This window comes from Haliaeetus albicilla, chromosome 1, assembly GCF_947461875.1.
Source record: "Haliaeetus albicilla chromosome 1, bHalAlb1.1, whole genome shotgun sequence".
Lineage (NCBI taxonomy): Eukaryota > Metazoa > Chordata > Aves > Accipitriformes > Accipitridae > Haliaeetus > Haliaeetus albicilla.
In genome coordinates, this window is record NC_091483.1 from 77,508,399 (window position 1) to 77,529,413 (window position 21,015).

A 21,015-nucleotide genomic window follows, 5' to 3' on the forward strand; every position below is an offset into this window, starting at 1 on the left:
GAAAAAAAATGAAGCTGTGCAAGAACTGAGCAGGAGAAACATAGAGAGAGAAAACAGAACACATATACTTGATAGATTATAAGACCTCACAGACTTTTTTTTTTTTTTTTTGAAGTGAAGGAATACAGAACAGCACAATTCAGATACAGGAACGATTAATCCAAGATTAAGGAAAACTGTCTAAACAGTTTATCTCCCAGTAATAAGAAGGCGTCACAGTTTAGGAACCCAGTGAATGGAGCAATTGTTTAAACACAACGAAAAAATGCCGGCATCCAGTAGAGATGAAATGAGCATTTGAGTAAAATGAAGGAGCAATTTAAAAGCCTTTGAGAAAAATCAATAGAATGCCAGGGAAGAGCAGCCTTTTTGAGCATTGATGGGCCCCTAAAGCTCTTCATACATTGTTACTGAGTTTAGCAGCAGGGAAAAGAAAATTACACAGTTTGCAAGGGTAGGCGGGAATCAATACTGTAGTTAGTAAAGAGATGCTATTTCACATCTGACTGGCCAGCGGCCTGCCTTCACCAGCCTGTCCTGATACCTGTTTGTTAACAAGTCACTAAGGGCTGAAAAACCAGATACTCTTCAGGGTTGACACAAAAAATAGGCACTTAATTTGCTCCTGTGTGTGAACTATTGGAAAAGGATGAACACTGCAGATTAGCAGGTCAGCGTAATCCCACCTGATTCATTGTTTCAGGACTGAAGAGCCTAAAGCATCATTTTGTGGACATTAGCTAGAGTTTAAAATTTTACACTAAGTTAAAAAATGCTCCATAATAACAGTGACAGTGTTGTCAAAACATAGTGATTATCACACAAGCCTCCCCTTCAATCACACAAGGATGAAAATAAACCTACTATCCAAGAGGAAAAAGGTGTAGGAAGAATTTTGGTGCAATTTAACCATGCAACTGATCCCTAAATCTTAATATTTTTTCAAAATTTTTCAAACTGTCGCCATTAGCAAATGATGTTGTCAGTCAAAAACCGAAGTACTTACTGTACAGAGTGAGTTCCCACTTGTATGTTTTCCATAGCAGTGCTGCTTAGACTTGCTTCAAGTCCTTCATAAGAAAAAAAACAAACCCCAATGCAAACCAACCAAATGACCACCCCAAACCACAAGCCCAAAATGAACAAGCAAAAGACCATTTTAAAAGGTTGATGAAAATATTATAAAAGAAATATAAAAATAGTGAGTCACAGAAAAAAAAGAAAGCAACAAAAAGCAGCAGATAGAAGTATTTAGTGACATCTGTTATACGTATGGCTTTAGAAACCTGTAAGGCTTTGTCCAATAAATTAAGTGCCATAGCTTGTTCAGTATCTCCCCAGACAGACGGGATGGACCTTTGTATGACATCTCAGCTTAACAACGGCTCTCAATAATGCAATGCAGCAATGTCAAAACTGGTTTGGGACTAACATGCACATCCTTGTGGGCCAGAGGTGAGAAGCCTCTAACAACACCAAGCTGACACTGTAATAAAAATAAATATTATGTCTAGCCTCAAGCAATGGCAGTTTCACAGGGGGGAGGGAAAAAAAAAAAAATCAATATTTTTTCAGTGCAAGTGTTTTATATACCAGAGTATTAGCTTCTAGTTTGAAACTAGTCCCTCAAGAACACCTGGTAGTTTAATTTCCTAGTTTTAGTTTGTCATAACTAAGTTGGGAACTGTCCTTTTTAGCACAACATCCACACCCCTGCCCTGGTTTCACTGTGACAGTCCAGCTGTGCCCATGCTGTTGGCTGGATGCCAGTTTAGAGCACTTCACTCCACCTGGACAAGGATGGAAACTGCCTACAAACATAGCACTTCGACACATGCAAATACCAGAAGGTGTTCAGTAACTGCTGCATTTGTGTGGTGCTGGTAATTGCCAAGCACAGTCACTCAAAGATAGCCAAATCAGTACTAAAGGAAACTGGGTTGGTTGGTCAATGGTATGTTTAAATGCACATTCATCTGACATAGACCTTTTTGGATAACAGATCAACAACTCTTCATTATGCTCTGAAGGGATTTCATGGAAGGTTTAGTAGTCTCGTTAACAATATATAAGACTGTGAAACTGGTGAAATACCGAGTCAGAGCTTAAAAAGAGAACTAACTCTTTAAAGGGAGCATACTACAGGTTACCAAAATGATAAAGCCTATGGGTAAGTTTAATTAGAAAGCAGAATACTCACCCAGAGTAAATAACTTAAACCAGAGAAAACTAAGACCTTCTGGAGGAAGGCAGATTAAATAAAAGCTTTGAAAACAAATCTGTCCCCTCTAATTATACACTATGTCTTTGCTGGATAGATCTCTCTCTCCCATCTTCCTTTGCAGTCCATCAACTTCCAGTAGCTTCCTGGTTGCAGTCCCCCCAGCACTCTATGCACATCTACCTTCTGTCCATCACTAATGAGGTTTAGTTGCACTATTGCAAAAAAGTCTCTTATTCGCCTTGGAAGTCTTTCTGCCTGTGTATTCATTGCTTGCTGTTTTTTCTCATTGCCTGCATTCCTTAACTGGCAGTCCAGAGCTTTATCCTGGCTAAAAATGCCCAAATAATCTTGGGGAAGGATAAGCCTTCCCTCCACACCTGAAAGCAGCAGCCAGGATGCAAGGAGAAGGCTACTAGTTTTGTTGCCCATCCCCCTTGTTTAAAAACAAAAACCAGAGTATTGCACAGTAACATGTAAGCAATTACAAGCTTGTTCCCTTCCTCAAGCCCATCACAAACATCACGCCTATTAGAACATCCAGACTAGTTATAATGCCAATAAAGCCCAAGGTGAGGGCTTCCCTAGTTGGGAGTATTCTCTAGAGATGCTGCACAGACGCACAGTATAACAAGGCCAAGAATTCACCTTCTAAAACACAAGTAGTAAGTGAGTAGATATAGGAAATATGGAATATGATAGATATGAATAGATATAGGAAAAACAAGTTCCTGCATTGTGACAAAAAAACCCCCACGCTGTCAATAATCGTGATAACACAGTGATACCAATAATATTATCATTACATTACATAAATCACAACTGCTAGGGACCAGCAAGATTAGATGACTTCTTTTCAGAAGCATGGGGACAGTTACTGTCAAGCATTTCCCAAGAAATAGGTTTAATTGTCCTTAATAAACATGTTCCTTAAGATAAAGGCTATAATTCGTCTGTCTGAGAAGTGTTAGGAACTTTATGATAACTATTGGAAGTAAAGAACAAAGGCAATGTTAACCTTATTCTGTGTACACATGCATCCATATTTACCAAATAAGCAAGAATCACCACAAGTGATCTGCAAATTAAAATCAATGGGAATTTCATGAGAGGATACGGTTAGGAGCAAAACAGAAATATGGTCGAGCTCTGTAGATCTCAACCTGTGCCTTTAGCAACAGAAGAATCGGCTCTCTTCCTCCATAAAGCCTGTCACATTTGCTGTCCAACTGTATACTGAGATTGTTGCCCACCGTGTATCTACACTGTATCTAGAGATATAATATATACAATATAGAGATACAATGTAGATACAATGTAGATACAATGTAGATACAATAGACTGTAGCTGCAATATATGAAATATATAGATACAATATATACAATTATTGTATGGATTGTAAATACATTGTAGATATTGTAAATATTGTATACTATATATATACACAATAAAGATATCACACTTACATTTGAAGCTTATCTCCCACCTCTGTCTAATTTTTTTTTTTTTTTTTTTTTTTTAAATGCCATGCAGACACAAACCTGGCTGAGCCGCTTGCTTCTCAAACCGCATCTTTTCTTCTCTGGCTCTGTCCTCCACATTAATGGGAATCCCAGATTCATCCCGAGGAATTATCTTTCCATGGAAAGGGCACTTCAGAAAGAAAGAGGAAAAAAACATCTCAAAACTTCTGAATGAAAAGAAAATGCTTACATGTTATTCAACATAGCTTAAAGCCAGACACTGGAATCAAGCAACAAAACTCTACGCTTGATTCCCAGTTCCCCTTAGAAAGCACCAGGATCCCATAAACATCACGTGTTTAATATATTCAGAATCTCAAAGAAATAAGCTCTTTGTGGTATGAATATCCAATTTCAAGATGCCAGGTTGCACATCCTGTCAAGTCTGGAACAAGGGCACCAATGCTGTGTCGTATGTTGTTTATACTATATCCCTATCCTGTAACAATCCCATTTAAAGTATTTTAGTGCATTCAGATCCTTCAATCTCAAATAATACAGGAAGAACAGGGATATTACAACAATTTAAGCAAAGTATTTCTGCTCAATAGGGCTCATAATTGAAGGCTGTGTAGGATTTAGCTTTCATAAAACCTAATTTGTAAATAAAATCTCTTTGCTCCTCAAACACCCAAGTTTCTAAAAACATTTAATATCAAATATGCCTCTAAATGAGGAAAACTTTTCGGCAATCAACTAACTGTCTCTGCTTTACTGCCAGGTATCCATATATCACAGTAATAAATAAAATATAAATACCTATGACGAATGCCAAAGATATTTGAGAGTTCCTTAAATGTTTACAGCTTCCTTACCAAAAAGATGCTTCCCATATGAAGCACACATTAACAGCAAACTTCTCCAGACACAATTTTCTTCTACTCCCTTGAGCTATATTTACAATGTGAAATACACTTTTATGGACATGTTTTAACGAGATATTCTCCGCATAGCGCATATCCCGGGTGTTACGTAACTTGGTGCTCACCTTAGTCCGATCTTGTCTTTCACACAGACTTCCATCAGGCTTTGGTGCTCGACATTTATGTTTCACTGGTTCAAATTTGCCAGCAAATGTTATGTATCTAGTTTTTAACATTTCAGTTATTTCTTTATTTTCCACCTCTTCCTCTACTTCACTGGGTGCCCAAAATCGATGCTCAGAAGTAAATCTGGGAAAACAATGAATGAAAATTATACACAGACAAAGTTGTAAGAAAGCACATAAAGATGCCAATATCATACTGTGGTAAACTTACATGTAAAGGAAGGGAAGATTTACTAGTGAATTGGAAAAACCTAGGAATCTACCGTTCTTTCTTAGGACTCCTGTATTATGAAGATGTTTTTAAAATATCACCAAAGCCTGTCTAGTATTGATTTCTTGTTTAACCTGCTAACCTATTACAAGTCTTAGCTCTAGCTCATGATCTGACATTCAGTCAGTTATCCAATATCCAGTTCCAGTGAGTAACCTTTTAATTCTGTAGTTAACATTCTTCATAATAAAATACTTCTATGATTAAACACAAAAGATAAATCAGGGAGGAAACAGTTTGATCTTAACTTTTCTGATCTTATTCCTGGTAGCTGTACTCCTGTAACAGCAGAGAAGCAGGAGCTGAAATCAGAGTACGTGGTATGTGGTCTCAATATACTGAGACCAAGGAAGAGAGCAAACAATTAGCTGAACCTTAGAGAGATTCTTTCTTCCACGATCTCCTATACAGTGTGCGTAAGTCTGACAAACTTATGGTGTGTTCCTCTAGGAAATTAAGCTAATCCATTGAAAATCTATTTTAAAATCAGAGATCTTACCTATATTTACAGACACATATAGGCAAATATACAAGAAAGATTAGTACCATGTCAGTGCACATGGGAGTGGGAGAGAAGGGGAGCAAGGACCCTTGGATGATGTAGTACTTTCAAATTTTCTCAACAATATTCATATAGTTTCATTTTAGCCACCCGAGGCTGCCAATAGACTATAATGAGAAACAGGCAACCCCAGACAGTAATTACCTGACTCATTTTAGATGCTAATCTTAGGATGCAATGACTATTCCTCTGATGGTACATGTTTCTTTCTCCTGATCTTGAAAAGAAATTAGGGTGACCAGCTTAAGCTTAGATATCCAACTTCAAGACATCTGAAGTTAAACAACAACAATCCTATCCCAAATTTAAGGAAATACGAAGTTAACAAGAAAAAATACAGCTAAAGTAAGCAAAAAAAAATCCAGCCTCCATGTCTGCTGCTTATTACAAGCAAAATGGAGATATCTAGATGACAGATGTCTTGATAAGGACTTAAAATTCATAAAGGACACTTCACAATCCCTTTCTTCCACATAGCTCTTCCACCCAATCAGTCCCAGACTGATTTGAGAGGATTTTCTCTATCCATATCCAATTCCTCTCACTCATTAATATCCTTGGATGTCATTCCTACTTCTGAGACTTTGCCTTCTGTAGACTGCAGAGCCATATATACATGAACACTGGCTTCACTAATCACAATGATCTCAATTCAGCAAAGCACATAAGCCAATACTTAAAGAATTACTTTAGTGGGCCTGAAGAGTTTTGATTAATTTTATCTAAGTAAGTTTTCAGCAGATGATGAGGGAAAAAAAAATGGAAGAAATTATCTGCCCTTAGCAACCTACAACATATATAGCTGCTGGTTTCACTGCAATCATTGACCATTTAAAACTACGTAAAGAGATTAGAACTAGGTTAAAAAAGGGATTAAGCAATTTCGAAGCCATTCTATGATCTGCCAAATCATCAGAAAAACATTCAACAAGTAAAATCCTTGTTAAAGAGATTCATGCTATCCAATAATTTCTTCATCGAATATACCTCGCTAGAGCCAGAAAAATTCTAACCTGTCATGAGGTACAAATAAGTTTCTTCTGGTAAATTAGGGGATAAAAGCGAAAGAGTTAGAGTGGAGGCTAGTTCAACATTAAACATAGTAATATGTTTCCACAATTTTTGGTTAAAAAAAAAAAAAAAAAAAAGAGTTTTCAATCATACAATTCTGCAAACTATAGCCTAAGCAAAAAAGCTCTAAGAATCTTTATAATATACCAATAGGACTTTAGTCAAACCTTTGAATGGTACAGTATTTTAGCTTCAGAAATTATGTGGCAAGATTATACAATAGACAGTGAGTAAAAGAATGAAATAAATTTCTTATTTGCTTACTTTTTATACAATCCTGAAAACAAGACTGCTAGCTCTGTGTTACTAACCTTACAGACACAAGGACGGGAAAACATTCCTAAAAAGACACCATACAGGATTTCTATGTGCAAGGTAGCCTTATAGAATCTCTTAGTAAAATTCTAGTGTCCTTTGGTGGTCTGAACTCCCCTCCCCCTCTAAATTATCAAATTACAGTTACATGAGAATGAAGAAGCATTTAACAGTTGTGCACGCCAACCTTTCCAATTAGGAGAAAGTTCTATTTAGTCTTTTTTCTGTCCCCTGCCACCTCCACCCCCACCCCCCACCCCCCCCCCCCCGCCAAATCTGCATCCAACAAATCTCAAGGAAACTAAAATTATGTTTTACACTATGTATCATTGATCAGTATTTGGGAACTGGACTTAAAATAGCCTGATTCCTACACAGATATTCATAAATATTATTGTTTACTACAAGCATATACCTGATTTTCTCCCAGCATGAATTACAAGCAGGTAAGAAAAGAACAAAGCAGTGCTAATTCCCAAAGTTTTCTGATATCCTGCTGTTGTAATTTAAGCAACATTTAAAAAAGGCAGAGATCCTTGTTTGAAAAATGATGCATGTGACAAGTAAAACCTTTTTTTGTAAGAGGGATCAGAAGGGGAACACCCCACTCACACTCACAGGAGGAGTGTTACTGATCTAGACAAATAACAGAGGCTTTAGTGGAAATTACATAGCTATACATTAGGAGGAATAAAAGATAAGTAATGGTTAACTGAAATCTAAAAGAAAGTCCAGGTCCTGGAGAAATGTCACATTCTTTAAAAAAATTTATATCAACTTCATTCCTCAGATGATGGGAAGCTTATAAAAAAATTGAATAAATATAAATTCTAAAACCAGTATGATGGATACAGAGATCCCAGAGCAAGCACCCAACGAGCTAATTCAAATACCCTAATCACAGTCATAAAAAATGCTGTACCAGCTAATTTACTCTGACCCTAAGCGTAAGCTAATTTAATTCAAGGAGGAGTATAAATGAGTTTGGAAGGCCCATGCTATCCAAAATAGTTGGTTAAGCTGGGATAGCAGTCTCAACACAGTACAGCACTGTGCAGTATACCCCCTCCCAAAAAAAACCCCAAAGTACTACTACAGCTTTATAAACTCATTTTAAGAGCTCTTAAACTAGCTTAATCGGTTGTGTGAGTGAAGGCAGAAGTAGGGAAAATGGGTTGGCCCAAACTTTTCGTGAAGCCCACAGTTACTGTCACCTTCTAGAGAAGGTGACGGTTCACCATTTACCAGCTAAACAAAACTTCTTTAGAAAATCGTCTTCCCGGTAGCTACATTCTCACTATCAAAATCTTAATTTATTGTAAATGCTGTAATTAAGTAAGTGTAGTGTTAAATAGGTGAAGAAGAAAGGCTTTTCCACTTCAGATTTAAAAAATTCAAAATCCATACACATTCCATACGTGTTGTCTGGTTTTGGGGTTTGATTATTTTTCCTAGGCATCTTACAGAGGCAGTATGTGTGCATATAGAAAAGTTAAAGGAGTTTGCCAATGACTATCTTAATTTTTCAATAAATATATTTTATACCCGGGTCAATGGTATTGTATGTGCAGAGTTACTTAAATTATCTTTAGTTAGACTGGCATACCTGTAGTTATAGACTGTAAGGTTCAGAAGTGTGCCCTCTATTTTATTGGAAAGCATAAAAATAAAACAGTACAGCACAAGGCAGGCAGGCAGTGAAATATGCTTCTGATTTCACTTATGACTTGAATAACTCATTTGCAATGTAAAATAAAGCCTTACTACCTTTTTGGCATTATCACAGACAAATCCTTCCTAAAGCCCTGCTGAAAATCTTAACCATTTTATAGGCTTTGAAGAACTTACACCACATGAGACAGAACACAAAGCTTGAAGTGACTGTTAAAGAACTATTACATATCAAATTTCACTGGCTTTCAGTAATTTAAAAGATATTCAGCATTTTATGCAATCAGGTACAGGGGCAAAGCTTTCCTCTTGTTTCTTTCTGCAAACACTGTCTTAATACTGTGATTATGGGTTGGGTTTTTTTGGTTTGTTTTGCTAAGAAAACAAGCTAAGTTAAAGTAATACTGCTGAGAATATATGAGTTTGATTTGCAACCCAGCCAGTCAAGGATTTTTGCCTTTTTCAAGCCAGGTATGGTACACACTGATACTAAAGTTCTGGTGGACTTAAATGAAATTTATACATAGCGGCAGGGTGGAATTTGCATCCCAACTTTCATATAAAAATACTAGTGCTAAAAAGGGGTTTTAAAAACTGACTGCTAGAAAAAAGTTCCAATGTATATCTACCACCTTTTCCCCCCAGCATTGCTAAAGCTTTCCCTAAGTCAGCAATGCTTCATGTCCAAGACACACAAAACCTTCCCAGACAAGAATGGAAAGTAAAAGATCCAAATTCAAATCCTGTAACTGCCACCCATTTCTTGTGTGACTGAACAATCATATCAATTTCCCCAGTTACCACTCTGTAAAATCAGGAAAAATACCCTGACACCTCCCTAGCCTTCCTCCTGCCTTGCGTGCTATTTATTTAGACTGTAAAGTCTCCAGCAGAGGGAATGTCTATCATGCACTTGCATAGCACTTTGCATAAAGAGATATCAATTTAAATTGGAGTAAGTGATGTCATGCTGCCAATAATACACAAACATGAAAAGAGCAGAAAAAAATGTGCTTTGAAGCATCAAAGGATATTTAATTAGTATCACACCTTCTGAAAACAAATAACATTTAAAGGTAGAATTTCTGACTTTGTTTATGGGTCCTATAACACAAGGGAAAGAAGAAAAGTAATTATCAAAAGAAATAGCAGTTACCCCACTGCATGACCTCTGCGTACAAGTAAATCTATATATTTGTTTAAATTGTCTTAAAAGAAAAAGAGCATTACTTGAGAATCTTCCCAGCACTTGGCTGATCCTGTCCCCAGTAGTGAAGATCTAATCCAAAAGGCATGAGGGGAGCTTTAGCTCTTTCTTCTTCTAGTTTTCTTCTCTTACTGTCAGGCTCTTCCAAGGCTGCTGGCTCAGTAGTTGCACAGTCACTGGAGAAAATTGATGAAAAGTCAGTACAGAACAGCAATGATCACAACAACTTTTTCTCTTTTTTCATTAGATTTTCACACCAATGGTAATATTATCTTAGATCTAGGACTACAACTACCTTTACAGGATTGTGCCTTTTTTTTTTTTTTTTTTTTTTAAAAAAAAAAAAAAAAAAAAAGGATACGGACGATAACACTACACACTCTAAGTACAGCACATTGCACCATGAAGCTTAACTGCACATTCACCTAAAGCTAGATAAAATGTATTATACCGTGGGTGTAGAAGCCTAGAGATCTAATGGGGGCAGTAGTGGATCACACATGCTGTAATGTAACAGGAGCTACTGATGTGGCAAACCATTCTTAGAAAGATCTTGCTTCTGTAAAGTCATGCTCGTGTTTGCATGGCAGTCACACAGATTGCAAAGTCTTTGTTTTCGTTGACAAAATTCCATCTTGCTGACTTAAAATACTCATTGTGCAACACTGCTACAGTATTCATTAGTCCTCAAAAACCACAGTAGTACTAGAGAGACCTTGGTTATTCACTGATAGAGCTACAAATTGCCTAAGTCACCTTACTGTAACCTCAACTTTTTAAAGATTAAAAATAAAAACATATGCCTGAATACTCCAGAGTTCTAATGAAGCAAACCCCTTTCTTTTTCTGACATTACATTCCAGTTTGCTAGGTTTTGGGGGCTTTCCTGGCCAATGCAGAAGTGCCTTTTCAGGAACATGCCACTAAGTAGATTACTCCAGTCTTTTCCACAAATCACTAGACAAGGCTGGAGTTTCACCAAGCTTTGAACGGGATTGACAACAAATACCTCTCTGGAATCAGTATAACACATCTCCAGGCAGCGCTGACAGCGTAAGTCACTAGAAACCAAGAGATGGTTGAAACTACTTGCTAATTCAGTATTAGGATATGTTCTGTTTAGTTACAAACCAAGAATTACCCTAACAAACGGGCATGGGTTTTTTTGTTAGGAGAGAAGGAAATGCTTTATATTTTCATACAGGCCATTTGCACCAAATAAAACCTAAACCAAGTGAGTACTAAAAGGTTCCTTAAGATCCTGGTCCAGTCACTAACAAAATCCCAAATATTAAGCAGTGTATGTACATCTCGGTAAAAGAATTGTAACTTCAAAATGCAACCAAGACAGTCTGAACAGTTTATCCAATTCATGAGTGCTTTTCTGTGTGCTTTCATTACTAATAAATACAAGTAAGAGCAAGAGGTTTCTACAAGGACTAAAACAAAGATAACCTGGCATGTGGAGGTGGTAACTTTGGTAGTTTGTCTCTAATAAGTTTCAGTGTGGCAGCTGCACAGGTTGGATCAAGTTCGTCTTCATTTCCTTTCAGCTGGGCACGGGAGCTCAGCAGAGCTGTCCCCATTGATGTCTTCCCCACCGGTGCTTTTGGAGGTGACTGCGGCTCTAGCCCTGCAAAAAAACTCAGTGTTTAGGAGTGATTCACTTCTCCCACCCTCAACACTTCACAGTGGGGCCAAACAGCTCAGGACGCTGATTACCTGCCTTAGTGCTTTCAGTTTGCATTAGACATCAATCCCACTCATAGACAAGAGTGATATTTCTGCCTGTAAAATTTTTTCTCATTTTGGGACAGAAACCTACTGAATAACTAACTACAGCAAATCAACTTTTAAATTTGTATGACATGGTGTGACAACAAAGAATGATGTTACTTCACCTTGGAAAGAAGGATTTTAACAATACATGTTTGCCTAAATTGCAATACTGCTTTTTGTATATCAGTTTCTAGTGTCACATCCGCTTGCTGGTATGTTGTTTCTGTATTCAAAGTTACATCAAAGTAAAATAGAAGAAAGGAACTATTGGCACTACTGTATAACACCTAGAGTCCCAAAAGAAATCCAAGAGCAGTAGAAAGCAAAAGGAAATGCATACATCCATATCCTCCTGTGTGCTAAGATTAATTCTTTGTGGTGTCTTAGCAAAAATTCCTGCTGAAACTCTTATAGCCTGGCAAAGAGAAACCACTTCTGGGTGGGGGATTCACTGCAACACATGACTGATGAGAACGGGAACCATCATCGCCCAGCATGGCTGGTGGGGAAGCACACGCAGTGGGAAAAAAAAAAAAAAAAGTGTGTGTGAGGCACATCCTCCTTCTTTGATGATTCTCAGCTACCATAATGACCCCTCAGAGCTGAGAATATAAAACAAAATAACTCTTTTTTTTCCTTCCCGATTTGTTAAGGGGCAGCACCACTGATAATAGCTGAGGTTTGATTCAGAAATATATCTGCAAACAGAATTATCTAGAGAACATTCTTCTTTCACAGATACTAAACCACACAATTTGCCAAGACAAAATATCTTAAGTGCTGGCAGAAGCAATGAGTACACCCACAGAGCACACCCAAGAGACAGTAAATGCCTGAGCTACACCTGAGGAACAAGCCCACTGCAAGGCAGTACCAGGCAGGCATTGATGTTCAGCACCAGCAGCTCAGTGGTGGGGCAACTTAATTACTTTATATGGCTAGATTAGACAGTCAGCACAGACTGTAATGATGCAATTAGAATGGCTGAGTAGTTAGACAGCACATGCCTCTACCCGCTGAGGTAGAGAAGCAACTCTATTAGCTGGCAGTAGTAACAAGAACTTTGCAGCCAATGACAGCTAAAAATGGAAAGACATGATCCCTCACACTAACGTAACAAACTACATTTTCCCCAACAGAAAGCCTTTTTATAAAAGAAGTGATTGAAATGCAAGGCCCCACCCCCCAAAACCCCCTTAAATCAAAGCAAAAAAGTCATGGTTTCAAAAGACTAAAATTTTAAGCAAGTTATCTCAGCCTCCTTATGAAAAGCAACCTGAGTTTACCTGACATGTTTTAGCCATTATTTAATTAGGACTTCTAGTCTCTTGCCCACTTCTAGCCAGCCCTGAAGCTGTATCCAGAAGTATTCTTGCTTTGCTAATTTGGTTTGCTCATCATTAAACATATCACAAGTTGTCAACTAAAAAAGGAAAAGCTAATGTGGTATGACCTGCCCTCTGAGTGGGAAATTGCAGGACCCGTAGTGGCAGGCAGAGCTTTGGTACACAAAACATTTTCATTTCAGAGAAAAACCTTTTTTTCCCCCAAACAAAATCAGAGCAACTTGCCCTGACCCCTTTTTTCTACCTTATAAGGTCTTGCAGTAATTCATTCTGACCTTGATTGATTTGTACCACACATTCCCTGTAACCTTCAAGATCCACCCCCTAAATACATATGGGTCTAAACTTTCTGAGTACCTAGATCAGGAGCTGAGTCCTTGCACAGGGAATGACCTCTCCTCCTCGTTTTCCAAGGCTCCAAGCTCAGGGCACTGAGAATTATGCTCTGTCAACCCCCTGCTTAAGCTAGTTCCTGGAGATCCTCTCCCCGGAGGGAGCCAACAGTCCCAATTCAAAATCCACAAAGCTAGAGCCCCTCAGAAGGAGAGGGGAAACAAAAGCAGACATCCAGTTGGATCTGGCTTGTGTGCATGTAAATCCTTTTCATTCTGCTGCATACGGCGAATGGTCACCAGTCATTCCTAGATCTTAATACAAGAGACTCCAGAGAGGAGAAAGAGCCCCAAAATACTCTCAAGGATGAGGACTCTTCTAGACCATCCGAGACCCCATGTCTCTCTCTGGTATGGCTTACACTGGTAACAATGAAGGAAAACATTTTGAGGGCAAGGCAATTCAGGGCAGAGGCCAGTAACAACAACTGTGGCAGATGGCTTACCTGCCCCTTTCAAAACAAGAGAGGGAAGGAAACAGGAGCTGGAGAAAGAAAGAGGATGAGAACACTAGCCATCAGCAGTTAATAAGCATTCATGGAGACTTCTCTGTCTTCTCCTCACTTTCGCACAACTCAATACATTCCTTCTGCTTATCCAGTGTATGACAAAGAGATATGTGCACCATTTTAACAAGAAGGTTGAGGGGAGGCAAGTATATCCGTGATTCACCTTGCGGGTGATAGTATTTTCCCATGTCCATAGAGAGACCAGACTCAGCTCTGGCAGGTTGATGCATTCCACCTTTCCTAAGAAAAGGCTACTTGAGTGTCATGTAGATACCCCACAGGAATGAACACACATCTGAGAACGGGTATTTCGGTACTGCCAGTCCTGTGGCTGTCCCAGAAAGACTTCAGCAAGTACCCAACTGGCCGAACGTTTGCAGGCAGCAAGCACTGCAGAATGGGGAAAAAAGACATTCACCACAGCCTGAAGCCAGTGTCAAACCCAGCTCTTCCCCCACTCCCTGTTCTCCTCTCCGGAAAACACTCCAAAACCAAAGTCCACATTCCTAAGGCAGGGCATCTTGAAAGACAGTGCTGCTCAAGCTGTCCAGTGCTTCCTGGGAACTGAAGTTAGCATGGACTGTGACGCAAAAAAGGATCACCCTTTTTTAATTTTTATGTCCTCAGACTGGAGGTTAGAACCAGCTGTAGACAGACACAGGCCACCTTGCTGTTGGCTGGTGATGCTGCTGAGAGTGTGTGACACTACTACTCCCTTCCTCGGCCATGCCCACATCACATACTCTAATTAAAGTGATGAACATGCCCCATTCACCTTGTTATCTAGCTTCCCTTCCCAAAGTCAACAAGGCTTTAAAGAACATTGTTTAAAAAGTCATTTAAAGGACTAATCTGTGCGTTGGAAAAGGGTCTCAAAATTAGCAGAAGAGCAGTAATAAGGGAAATGGTAATTGAGCGTAATAGGATGGAACTAAGCAGAGAAGTATCTAGGCTAAATAGCAAAAGAAATGATCTCATGACATTTATTAGGCTGTGGACTTGCCATTCAAGAGGGATAATGGTACTTCCACAAAAATGTGTTTTGTTTTGTTTTTAAACAGCACTTCAGTTAAATATTAATGGAGCAACATTGAATTTATCTATCTGGAAAGGGGGCAGGACAGGAGTCCATCTCAGCCCCTGTCATAGGCTAGAAAGGGAAAAAGCCCTCCTCAGGTGCTTTGTATCAAAGTGAAACAGAATTAACCCAAAAGATTCTGTTATAACCACACTTTAGAATCATCAGGATTTGGAAGAGTAAACTTCCTTTTACAATAGAAACAGCTACAAACAAACAGTCCCTCTGGCATGAACAAAGTTAGCTGAGAAAAATATGTGATAGACTGTTATCTGTAATGTAGAATTGCTTACACTGTATTTAGCATTTAAAAATTGCCTTTTCTCTCTCTTTTTTTTTTTTTTTAAGGGCAAGAATATCTTTGTGAAAAGCATTGTTTAAAGCAACAGTTTTGAGAGCACTTGTATGCATACTATTTACAAACTCTTCAAGTCAGAAGGTAGCAGGTATGTGTCTCACACGTTTTTTCCTCTTCAGAGAGAATATGTGCATATGTGTTAAAAGTTCTCAGGAAACTTCAGTTTTATTTCCATTTTTTCCTATGATGTTTACAGAAAGCATGATTGCTCATTCACTACACTGATTTTGTTGAGGGGGGGAGGATGTGAACAGCAGAGACAAGCAGTCAGCAACACACAGAAAAAGGCAAGAGAGATAAATAGACAATGTGACATTTAGATAGATAAAATCACATCCAAAAGATCAATATAGGAATTCTCAAGAGTTACAAGAACAAAATATTTTCCCATTGATTTCTTATTTTAAACCATTAACAGAAAAAATGGCTAAAGGTAAACACACGACACCAGTAACACCACCTTTACCATGGATTTTTTAAAAAGGTATTTGTTTATAAAATTAATTTTTGCTAACAAGATAAAGACAGAAGTCACCATGCAGACAGCCATAGCTGAATGGTATCCAATGTCAGGGTGGGGTTTTTTTGTTTTGAAGACATAGATGGGATTAAGTGCAATTTTAAAAGTAAAATTCCTCTTCGGAATTCTGCTGTTCTGTGTATTTTATTTAACACAAGTACGGTACCTGGGTTCAAATTGTTCCAATAGCAGCTTTTAGAAAGAATCATAAAAATGTTCAAATCCCCTTTTTTGTTTAAATTGACCAAATGGCACCTATTTGCCTGAAGCAATAAAGTAGACCGTGTTCACAAGATAAATCGATAGAAGGAAAGAGAGAGGCTGGGGTTTCAGCTGAAGTTAGGCTGCTGAATGCTGACATTATTGATTTTAGCTAGTTCAGCTGGCCTTGTAATTAAAATGTAAATTTGAGAAAGAGATTATGTCCTGACAGAAATGGTGGGATTAGGGGGAGATAAAAGCCCCTCAGTGAAAATTCAGAGAAAGAGCAAGCACAGGTTTCCTCAGCTGTGTGGATTTAGAAGAAATCTAGCTACTTCAGATTCACTTAAGTTTAATTGAAAAAACGGAGATAGAATATAAACAAGTATTATGGACTTCAACTTTTCTGAAAAAAAGTAATAATTTCTGTTTCCCATTTGTTGAATCTTAGTCAAGCTGAATGTATGTGATTTATATTGGTACAGACACTCTGCAAGACTGTCAGGAAAATCCAGCAGTTCAGGTACAGTATTTCCCCACTTACCCTCTACTGTGCTTATAATGAAAAAAGCTGCATGTATTTTACTCAGGAAGCACAATAAGCTTTACTGCAAAGTGAACAGAACTTTGCAAGGATTACTTCATATGGGCTTGCAGAGCAGAGGGTTCAAGTCATTGCTTCCAAACAGCTTCAGTGTTTCAGGATCAGTTCTGGTATACCTCTCCATGCACAAATGTGTGTGGGAATAAAATTAACATAGGTGATCATACAGTAGGAAGACTTCATTATCTCTGAAGGTTCTGCTACTCATACGGGATGGAGATTTGAATGATATGTCGTCCCTGACAGAGATCTGATCTTTATGAAACCATCACAAGTTAAAGGAATATTCAGGGTTGGTTTGGTTTTTTTTTAATTAGGATCAAATTTCATGTCTCTCTACTTAATAAAAAAAAAAATCAGGCTCTTTTCTTGTTAGTATCACTTCATCTACACAGAAGTCTAAAATAAGGAAAAAAATAATAAAAATATCTGTTATGAACAAAACCTTACAAGTATTCATACAAGGGTAACACTGATTAAAACACTTACCATTTATTGCAGTAGAAAACTTCCTCTTTTATTTTAGATAGACACAGTTTCTTATCTTACTCTTGAACGCCACTAAACAAATTGCTATCTGGAGCTGCTAGGGGAGGATGCTGAAATGCTAGAGGTGGCTTTAGCGAATATTCTCACAACACATATAAGCTGTGTGTGCACTCAAAGCAACTTACCACATGGACAACTGCACATATTAATATTTCTGTATAAATTACACTACTTTTTAAAAGTTGTCAAGGGGTCTTTTATAATCAGAGGTTTTAAACAACAAAAAAATATGCCCCCAGCACCTTTGAATGAAGCCATGATCATTTACATTTCTCTAATAATTTTAGAATTCTACTTTGGAAATTCAAATTATAGAAAAAAGATAACAACTACGTTTGTTAACTAGAAGAGTTCATTATCATTACATAAATACTTTGTTTGGCTTACTGGAGTTACAGAATATGTTATTTTGTTATAAGTTAATTCTCATTAATTAACACTATTTATTGTTGGTTTACAATCATAGCTAAGAATCAGAATAAATCAAAGAAGCAGAGTTTAGATTAAAACCTTTCTACACCTTACATCTGGATCTTTTCAACTTCTTGCTTATCATTTTGCAGTCCCTGGCCATCACACAGTTCCTATGAGGCACACTACTATTGCAAACCACTTGGAAATATTACCAGCATCCTGCGCAGTGACTATTAATTTCTAAGAACTTTAGTAGGAATCAAATATATCCCATGTCCTGCCAGATTTTCTGGGAACCTTATTTACGTAGAAGGACCTTGCCTGAGAGTGAGGAAAGGTCTTTGCATGACTAGGATGCATCAGAAGAAATATCTACAATCAATACTTCTACATGGATGCAGAAGCATTTTATTGAAGTGCTAATCATGTTTTTTCGTAAATGTGCAAAGTTATCTTCATTCCAAATACTGTATTATAATAAGTTTTACTCAATTATTGTCCTAAGTATAGCTATATAGAAAATGTGTTTGTCCATATGCAGATATATTCAAACATACTAACACAACGAGGCAATCTCACTTGTAAACTTATAATTAAATACTTCTAATATTGTATACACAACAACAACAAAAATTGAGACCACACAACACATAATTGATTACAGCAGTTCAGGACTGGGGTCCTAACTTCAGCGCTGAATATCTTTTATCTATACATTTATGGTAAATCAATGCATGCTAATCTCAATCATGCAACAACTGTCTGATTATTTTTTTTAAAGGATTTATGGTAATATTAATAGAAATCTTATTCTAAATACTAGACTCTTGCCTAAGGAGAGGAACACAACTATGTGTTAATTGCATTTTCCAAATCTGGAAAAAAGGAACCCAAATTTCACAGGGCAGTGAAAGGTAAGGAGGTAATTCTGTCTGTACTTCCCCCTGCAAAACCTGATTTGTTTCTTCCCCTTAAAGAAGTCAAGTAACACCCACAAGTCCTTATTTAGCCTAGATAGTGTAATTCTAAGTCTCAAATTCAGTTCCTGAGAACTGTGCTTCATACACTCTGAAGTCTGCAGGTTTGTTTTTGCTGTGGTCTCCACTGAGCTGTTTCTCCATGTTCTTCACACGCAGAAAGAATTCTCTCAGGAAGTTCCTGAGGTATGGAGACCAGACAAATCAAACCAGACCAAAAAGCTATTAGGCTTTTAAAGCAGAACCAGACAAACTGAGACATCACTGTAGTAAGGAAAGAAAAAGCTTAAGTATAATTTTTAATTTCCATTTAGCCAGCACATGTGTGTCTATTTAGTGATTCAATAGTCAGCAGAACCTCAGCAACTTCATTCCCAAATAATAATGTCATCAAAACCACTTATTTTCATTACAACTAAGGTAGGGCACAATCATTTGGTTAATCACGGTGATGCACATTTTTATGGCCTGTAGCTGATGAAAGCAATTGGCCAGACTGCTCTTCAGACTTGCATCTTGCCCCAAATAAACCCACCTTACATTTTGTATGAAATGAAGCTACCTGTTAGCAACAGAAGCTGCTGTACCAATCCCACACTTGTAACCTCTTACTTGCATTGAGTCAGCCTTGAGTCAAGTCTACTTCATGATCATTGACATGATAATCAATCTCTCTCCTGTGGAAGCCTAGACTTGATCAACACCCTATCTTTTTAAAAGCTATTACAAAATGACTTTTAGTAAGTTTTTCAAATATGCCTGCCAACTGGGAACCCTAATCAATCCTACTAACAAAAAACTAAACAAAGTATTTTCCTAAAAGACTAATAAACACTGAAAACAAGTCTTTCACTGAGTATTTCAGAGATGTTTAGATGTTGTAGTTAGGGATGTAAACTCAACACTTAAGATTTGTGCTTTCCCCCTGTGATCTCCAGAAGATTTTCACTGCTACTATTAAAAAACCCCACAGAATAGAGGAAAACCTAACTGTAGAATCAACAGATAATCATTCCATATCCACTAAATCTGTTAGATGATTCTATGGAAGAAAACAGACCAGTATGAAAGCCATCTCTTCTTCACAGGCCAAAGTCAGTCGTTTCTATTTCACCTTATCAACGCTTGCACACGTGCTCTTTTTGCCATTTTTAGCTTTAAATCTGTTACATAAAACAGTGAAATGGTGTTTTTATGGGAGAAACTTCATTTAGATGTAGGATAAAAGAGCACATTACTATTGCACGCAGTAACTAGAAACACTGTTCTCCTACATAAAAAATGAAGGATATAAACAGAGCTAGGAAAGAGTCAAGTATGGCGAGGCTACACAGCAATACATGTGGTTAGATAACACGCAAGGCTTCATATTCAGTGCCATTGCTCTCGGCGCGACACAGATGAAACATTAGTACTTGACCACACAAACAGAAACATTTAAAAGCATTTAGAAAATCTTTTCTGTAGGGAATAAAAGAATCAGATTCCAATAAATCAGTAATTAATTTCCCTATTTTCTTAATCTGTAATGATGATTCTATTATATTCCACATTTCCAAGGCGGTTTTGCTTTTAATCATTGTGTCGCCTGCATGTCTTGATGGATGCCAGTCAAGAGCATAAACCTTTTAAAAACAATATGCATGGTAGTCTGCTGCCTAGGTACAGATTAGAGTATACCTAGTCAATACAAACAAGTGCAATTTTCTGAATAAATGCCCCAAAATGCACAACTTTTACTGCTTCAAATCTGAAAATTCAATAATGCATTAGTCTATGCAATATTTTATTGTTATTTCTAATACAGGCTCTTTAATGCTCAGAGAAAATGCAAAAGCTGTAAAACCCCCACACCTTTAATGAATGGCCGCAATAGGAACTTTATTCATGTTTCTAAAATGCTCAGTGAGAGCTGCACTAGAGTATCTTGTGTAGCCTGAAGCACTCCAATTCTATGTAAAAAACAGATGGCAACTTCTCTACTAAGGAAACAGTTTGGTTTTGTACACCTTATTTGTTCAACTGGGGTATAAGCCTTCTTTCCTGTGTTGCTATGACATTTCATACCAAAAAAAAAAAATAAAAAAAATCTACTTAACACACAGAAAAGGCATGACCCAGACACCATCAGATTAGGAAAGGCAGTGTAGGGACATCTAACCAACAAAGGCACATCACTCTATGATGCAAAGAGGGAAGAATTTCTGAAATTGATAGAACTAACCCTTGGGATTTTAGAACTGCAGGTTTGATCCTCGTATGAAAGAAATCCCAAGCAGGCTTTCAGATGCAATGCGAACCACAGAAGTAGCTATCAGGGACCTAAAAACATTTTGGCTTAAGGCTCAAATACAAGAGAAATAATCTGATTAATCAGATTTGAAATAATGGTTTGTGT

At 37.6% G+C, this 21,015-nt stretch overlaps 1 protein-coding gene across 1 annotated transcript in view; it reads right to left on the reverse strand.

The window, feature by feature from the left end:
- The window catches only part of UVSSA (UV stimulated scaffold protein A), a 58,797-nt gene that overhangs the window by 8,537 nt on the left and 29,245 nt on the right, over positions 1-21,015 (reverse strand). The window contains exons 8-11 of the mRNA XM_069795672.1: positions 11,346-11,523; positions 9,914-10,066; positions 4,734-4,917; positions 3,764-3,875 (exon numbers count right to left, since the gene is read on the reverse strand). Coding sequence (XP_069651773.1) covers positions 3,764-3,875; positions 4,734-4,917; positions 9,914-10,066; positions 11,346-11,523 — 627 coding nt within the window. The remainder of the gene's footprint in view (positions 1-3,763; positions 3,876-4,733; positions 4,918-9,913; positions 10,067-11,345; positions 11,524-21,015) is intronic.